The sequence below is a fragment of the Squalius cephalus genome (genome assembly GCF_949319135.1).
Source record: "Squalius cephalus genome assembly, chromosome: 11".
Taxonomy (NCBI): Eukaryota; Metazoa; Chordata; class Actinopteri; order Cypriniformes; family Leuciscidae; genus Squalius; species Squalius cephalus.
The window spans coordinates 38806286-38813888 of NC_137132.1; the positions used below are offsets into that span (position 1 = coordinate 38806286).

The 7603-nt window shown below is 39.5% G+C and overlaps 1 protein-coding gene across 1 annotated transcript; it reads right to left on the minus strand.

Moving 5' to 3' along the window:
* Window positions 1-1977: 1977 nt before the first annotated feature.
* Window positions 1978-3650, minus strand: sptssb (serine palmitoyltransferase, small subunit B; the record flags this gene model as incomplete). Its single annotated transcript, XM_079887014.1, has 2 exons — window positions 3609-3650; window positions 1978-2248 (listed from the first exon to the last, which is right to left on the minus strand). Exon 2 carries the CDS (start codon window positions 2218-2220, stop codon window positions 1978-1980), a length of 243 nt encoding a protein of 80 aa, XP_079743140.1. The 5' UTR covers window positions 2221-2248; window positions 3609-3650.
* Between the last annotated feature and the right edge of the window lie 3953 nt (window positions 3651-7603).

A 7603-nucleotide genomic window follows, 5' to 3' on the forward strand; every position in this document is an offset into this window, starting at 1 on the left:
AATGAAACAATAAAGAAGACATTCAAACGCTGACTAGTCCACCCATGGCCACGAGGTAGACGGAACAAACGAGGAGCTCATGATGGTAGAGGTGTTCAAATCCAAGGGCACATGCTATGAGCCCATTCCTGCGAAGAAAGAAAAGAAGAAAAGAGCAAAGCGCATCAAACAACCCCACACCACAGGTTAGTGAACAGGCACTTAAATATTCACAGCCCATCCAGACCTGGGGCCTCATGTATAAAACTTTCAATAGTTTTTATCCTAAAAGTGTGCGTATGCACAAAAGTTTTCAGATTTATAAAACCATGTATACGCCAGAGCCTGAGCTCTGTATGAGATAAGGATTTTTTCCCCTCACATTACATTGCTAAAAGTCATTCAGTATTCTTGCCTTGTTTTAGAATAAATACAAATTTTATAACATTTCAGGGAAGAGTTATTCTCAATCTTTTCCACTGGCCAAATAGTAGTGTATTAGTATTTAATTGTATTTAATTACAATAAACAAATAAAATGTATGCAATTTTGCCCATAATGTAAACATATATTTTAGGATGCTTATATATTTTTTTATGGAAACAAATGTGCCTTATTTCTTGCAGTGTAAATAATTGTAAGAGTCAGCGCGTCACTGACAAAACGTTTTTTAAAAATAAAACGTTTCCTAGTTGAAATCAGCTTACATCTTTTTCAAAATATCCTTTGAGGCCATGGAAGTTTTACATCCTAAAAGTGTTACAGGAAATGGGACAAATATTTTGTGAAATTTGTTTATTTCTGAAAAATACATTCTGATATAAAAAGTGTCACTCAACACTTATTTGTGTCATTATTCCAAGAGACATGTTATGACATGACATTGACACATACGGTTAAAAAAACAGAAACGTGACTTAAAGGTAGTAGTATCAAAATAACAAGACACAAATTAAGTAAAAATTAATTTCAGTGACCAAAAGAGGATTCTTCTGTGCTAGATTTGAGGGTATGAATTTAAACATGGTAAACATGTGTTCATCAGAGCTGAGAGACTACATTCTTATGTTACTGAAAACATTAACCGTTCCCACTTTATATTAAGTGTCTTTCACTACTATGTACTAAAATTGAAATTATTTATTTGATACAATGCACTTATTGCTCTTCCCTTGCATCTAAACCCACCCTTAAACCTACCCATACCACCAAACCTGTCCTTACCTTACAGTGCCCGTCTCACACCTCAACAGCAACACAAGGGTTTTGCAATGCAACATCAACACAATAAGCACATTGTACCTAACAGTACATAGTAGTTAAAGACACCTAATATAAATTGTAACCCATTAACCAAAAGAATTTAATAAACGAATGTTCAAGTGCCTATAAATGTGTGAATGCCAATAATTCCAGACATTTATGTGCATATCACAGCAGAGACTGCAGGAACGATGGAAGACGATCCCACCACCACCAGAACAAACGTCCGATCAACACAAGAGTGTGAAAATGGCTGCCACTGATTTGTGATCAAGTGCATTTAAAAATAACCCTGCATATACCTTCATTTAGACCAGTCACATTGCATAGGTGATTACAAAACTTTCAGAATATAAAATATGCAATAAGAAATGTTTTCTTGGGATGTTGTAATAATTAAATGTTTTAATTTGCACTGGAGCAAATAATCATCATATCTCAGTCCGATCAGGGACTCCTAATATAGAGTCAAAATAATGATTTCCTTATTATCAACCAGTGATGAAGAGGACGTTAATCGCACAGTAGCAACAGGCCAAAGTGTCTGTGATGATATCATGCAAATCCTCAGGATTGGCAATCACGCAGAGATCCATCCAAAACTTTTGCATACAGAATTCATACAGGAATCCAACACGGAAGACTTGAACATGGCTGAATCTGGCTTGTTTGTTCCTGAGGAGAAAATTAAACAAGAGTGGCCCGCAGATCAATAAAAAGGTCTTTCCTTCATCTTTAGTTCATGAGGGCCACTGTGCTCTCCGGTTGTTCTCGGACCAGCTCAGAGAAGAACTCCAGCGCCAGATGCACGTGGACGGGCACAAACACATAGGAGGTGTAGATGACCATGGCCACCATCGTAAAGAGGACTGTGTTGAAGACGGACTGTTCCCACGGCTCCAGCACATAGATGCCTGTGATGAGCAGGTACTGGTAGTACAACCAGCCCAAATTCTCTCTCATCTTCTTCATTTCCATGTGAAGGGCCACACAGCCTCGCTATGAGCTGAGGGGGAAGACAACAGGGTGAGGCGCACAATGGACACACAACAACAGATCAAATCATGCGTGAAAATGCTGGTTAGGAGTGCTAGTGTGTGTCTTTAAAGAGCCTATCAAATTACACCACAGGAATTCGTGTCTCCGCGGCATTCAAGCGGCTCACAGTTGGATGTGGTGACGTGCATTTCATTATTTATTTTCGGGACTGTAATCTGATACTATTGATAGCATTTTCATCACTTGAAACAAGATAAACATGAATGATTCACACTTGCGTTCCAACTGAATCTCATTAAATAAATGTCAAGTAATGAAAACTGGGCTGTCGTGAGAATGTAACCATGTTTGAATGTGCTCATTAATAATGTGCAGCTCAAGGGCAAGTAAAGGTAAAACTCCAGCATGTGTAGCAGTAATGCACAATCTGCACACGTCCCGTACACCGGCACAAAACACCACAGGCACACGTTCCCTCGCTCTCTTGTCACTCATGTCAACAGCATGGAAAACATTTACACTCTTGCTCATATAATGGAAACTAATTCAACAACTGGGTTGTGTATATATATGGATTTAAAATGTGGCTAATATGCTCAATTATTAATTGCATAAAGCTAGTGCATTGTATAAAGTGAAAACAATGTCCATGATTTTTTATTTAATTTAATTTGTTACTCAGATCGATTCAGTCATATTCAATCCTATTTTAAATAAAAGATGTTAGATGTTACCACATGAAGCACATTAGGAGACCTATTTTCAGGACTATGGTCAGTATCCCTATAGACATATTACATATAATAAGTTTCATCTATAGTGTATAGACTCCATAGAAAGCATAAACAAAACAGACATTCCTTAACGACGTGATTTGATGAGAACAATAACACGAGGCAGTGTGTCTACTGTAATGCCATATCCGGGCAACAGCAGAAACATATAAACTTCATTTGACTGGATCCTTTTGTTGCACTGGTTGTTAGTAGGACATACCAAGTAGTTGTTATTTTATTTTGCTGTACTAAAACAAAAACTCCTATATGTGAACGCGCACAGGCATGGAAACAGATAAAAAGTGCACGAGAGGGAAATATTCGCAATGTTTTCTTTTATCTACGCTGTTATGAGATGCTCAAACTTTTTCACACACTCTAGTTAAACCCTCTATATCATAGTTGTTGTTGCAAATTGTAGTAATAGTGTAAGTTCCGTAGTTGCAGTAAGTGCTGTTATTATGACCATTAGAGTAATGTTTCATATTATTTTTCAAAGGCTGGATCATTGCGGGCTAAAATAAAACACTGCAATCATTTTAAAGCCTTAGTAAACGTCAGGTGTGATGAGAGGAATGTAAAGTCACTCACCTCGGCGGTAAAGCTGCAGTGAGGATTGTGTGTGTGTGTGTGTGTGTGTGTGTGATGATCTGACAGTCTTGCTGCTCTGCCAGTTACACACACCACTCCCACTTATCGTACTGTATTTACTCTCACCTGTGTGTGTGTAGCAAAAGAAATGATCAAACATATTGTGAAACTGATTGTGTTTTCCTAACGTGATACAGCGCTCTCTCTCTCTCTCTCTCTCTCTCTCTCTCTCTCTCTCTCTCTCTCTCTCTCTCTTTCTCTCTCTCTCTCTGCTGTAGCCACAGTGTGGTATTCTGTGACGTCACGGGATACAGAAGTATAGGGTCAGTTGAGTAATAAAATCTATAAAAAAAACGTATATGGTCAGTTATATTGTAGTCACTAAAAAGTCCCTAATGCGTATTTATCATCCGTTTCATGATAAAAACGTTACACTGATTGACAGTAAGTTTACATGGACTCCAATAATCAAGTTGTAATCGGACTAGTAGCACAGTTGGAATTAAAAAAGTCCCATGTAACCACATCAGTAAGAATAAATTGGCCAAATCAGATTAAAATTGAATCCGGATTGTAAGGAGTGATTAAACCTTTTCTAATCCAATCGAGAGGGCATGCAAACATTTGAGATTGAGCACCGAAACTAGAAATGTGCAATGATGTAGAAACGGCATAATGACGTAGGCCAATGACGCGTGGAACGAGCTGTTATTGGTGAATGAAGTGGCATAAATGACTGTCGTGTCATTCTAAAATTCTCCTTCCACTCATCGTCTGTGAAGAGGAGCAGGACAACGTCCCATCAGTCCTTGTTTTAGCCGTGGGAAGGGGTGTTTTTACTGCTTGATAAGCACAAAGGTTCATGTGCTTGTCGTCTCCTAATTAGAACCCGAAATAGATACATATTAAGTCGGCTCTTTATAAAAAAAAAAGCCATGTAGAAGGATGGTTAGTTTGCACAAACAGTGGGAAACTCTACATATTCCTGCAGTGTGGGCACGTAAAAATAATCTATTCTGTTGGAAGCTTGTTGTAATGGAGAGGCACTACAGTAATAACAATATAAACACAGGTAATCCAGGGCAAACAAAGAAACTCAGGACGGGGATGGTACAGCAAACAACGACTGACAAACCACAAGAAAAACACAAGGGCAATTTATACACAGGCTAACAAGGGGGTGTGGTTGATTGTCATGGGAACACACGATGGTAACCAAGGGAACTAACAAGACACACCTGGAGAGACTAATCAACAAGGAAAACTACAAAACATGGCACAAGACAGGAAATAACACAAAAGTCCTCACACAAGACGGGAACAGGCTGAGATTGTGACACTTGTGACATATAAACGCGCACATCAACCCATTCACTTTATTTTGCATTCATGTAAACACTATGTTTGGATTCATTAAACGGAATGAATTCATTCAGATTGAAACAAAATGTGTCCATGTAAATGTAATGATTTCCAGGGATGCGTGCACTACTCACCACCTTTTGATGAAATCTGCTGTTTTGAATTGAGAACATGCCAAATGTAATTCGTAATTGTGGATGTTAACTGAGTGGAGACAAAGAAACATATTGTGTTTAATATTGTGAATGAATTGAGTAAATATTTTTACCTGGCTTCCAAAAAAATCACTTGATATTTTGCTATATAAATATATGTATTTGAAAGTATAACATATAACGTCTGAACACGTTGTTGTCTTTGGAGCTCTATCGATTTGATTTATAATTCTTGATTTTCTCTTTAAACTCACTTAAAACGAACATTTTCCACTTTTCCTCACTGAGAAGCACTACTGCTCAAACCTCATAGTTACAACGCGGACTGTTGAGCAGACGCGTCTCAAGCCTATTAGTGATCCAACGCTGGATACTCTTATAGGTTACGTTCGTGGATCACGGCTGAACGCGTCTTCTCCACACTCACTTACAAATAAACTTTTTTTTTCGCCTATCGTGCGTCTACTCTACACCCGTACCACTAAAAAGACGGATTATATCCAAGAGTTTAGTCATAAATTAGTATTAATATTGATAGCATCACTGGTAGCGTCGTTGCTAACTTACTGTCCATCTGTTAAAATAGCGAATATATCAGATGTAAGTAGTCTACCTTTTGGTGCAGGTGAGGACACATTTGAGCTGCACGCATTGCAGTCCGAGCTGGAAGCTGTTGAGAAACAGATCCACGACCTTTTAGTGAGACAAGCCGAGCTAAGAGACCGGCGGTTAGCTCTTGAAACATCACACGCCGATGCACACAAATCAGTGATTAACGTTACTAACCCGCTGATTCCGACCTCATCTACTCCGTGCGTTACTCAGCATCGGTCCCGAGCGCCGAGGTCGCGATCAGCCATGGTCTCGTTCACTCCGGCTCCAACACGCCACCACGAAGCCTGGATGGTTCCGGAGTGGAAGACGCGAGTCAGGTCTAGACCAAGACCCTCTCCGACCCTCCCGGTTTTCTAGTTATCCACACAAAACCGCTTCTCCCCTCTTCGCGAAACAGAACGCGATGCTATGATCATCGGCGATTCCATCGTTCGACACGTACACGCTACGTTAGGTAAAAGTAAGGTGCACAGTCACTGCTTTCCTGGTGCTCGTGTTTCTGAAATCGCCGCTCGCGCTCCCGAGATTCTGAACAGTGACGAGCGCGTCGGAACTGTGGTCCTGCACGCGGGAGTGAACGACATCAGGCTTCGCCAGACGGAGGTTCTGAAGAAAGACTTTAGGAATCTGATCGATACGGTACGCAGCACATCGCCCGAAACAACGATTATTGTGTCAGGACCGCTTCCCACGTACCGACTAGGACATGAAAAGTTTAGTAGACTATTCGCGCTAAATGAATGGTTAATGTCATGGTGCAATGAGCAGAAACTGCTCTTTGTAAATAATTGGAATCTGTTTTGGGAGCCTCCTAGGCTTTTCCGTGCCGATGGCTTACACCCAAACAGATTCGGAGTGGATCTTCTGTCGGATAACATCTCCAAAATGTTAAATACCGTTAGATGACTAGTTACCAAAAGTCCAAATCATAGTCTCTGCTGCACCAATTTAACTGATATAAATACTAGTGTAGAACATTGCATAGAAACTGTGTCTATTCCTCGTTTAGTGAGATCAAATAATAAATCTACTGCAGGATCTAGGAAAAATCTAACTGTTATTATAACAGAAAATGTTGCTATTAGTAAACAAAAACAATTTCTAAAGCTAGGTCTTCTAAACATTAGATCACTCACACCTAAGGCAGTTATTGTAAATGAAATGGTCACAGATAATAGCTTCGATGTACTTTGCCTTACTGAAACCTGGCTTAAACCAAATGATTATTTCGGTCTAAATGAGTCTACTCCATCTGGATACTCCTATAAGCATGAGCCCCGTCTGATTGGTCGTGGCGGCGGTGTTGCAACAATCTATAGAGATATTCTCAATGTTACTCAGAAAACGGGTTATAAGTTTATTTCGTTTGAAGTACTTGTACTAAATGTTACGCTCTTAGATGTTAGAAAAAAATCCCTATTATCTCTAGCCTTGGCTACCGTATATAGACCGCCTGGGCCTTACGCTGATTTCCTAAAAGAGTTTGCAGATTTTCTCTCAGATCTATTGGTCAATGTCGATAAAGCATTAATTGTTGGAGATTTTAACATACACGTAGATAATCCAAATGATGCGTTAGGGGCTGCGTTTACAGATTTATTAAATTCCTTTGGGGTCAAGCAAAACGTCACCGGACCAACTCATCGTCTTAATCATACACTCGATTTAATTATATCATATGGAACCGATCCAACCGATATAGATATCATTCCACAAAGTGATGATGTCACTGACCATTATATGGTAACTTGCATATTACGTACTGCTGTAATATGTCATGCGGCGCCGCGTTATCGACCAGGCAGAACAATCCTTCCATCCACCATAGATAATTTCTCAAATTGCTTATCTAATCTGTCTCAG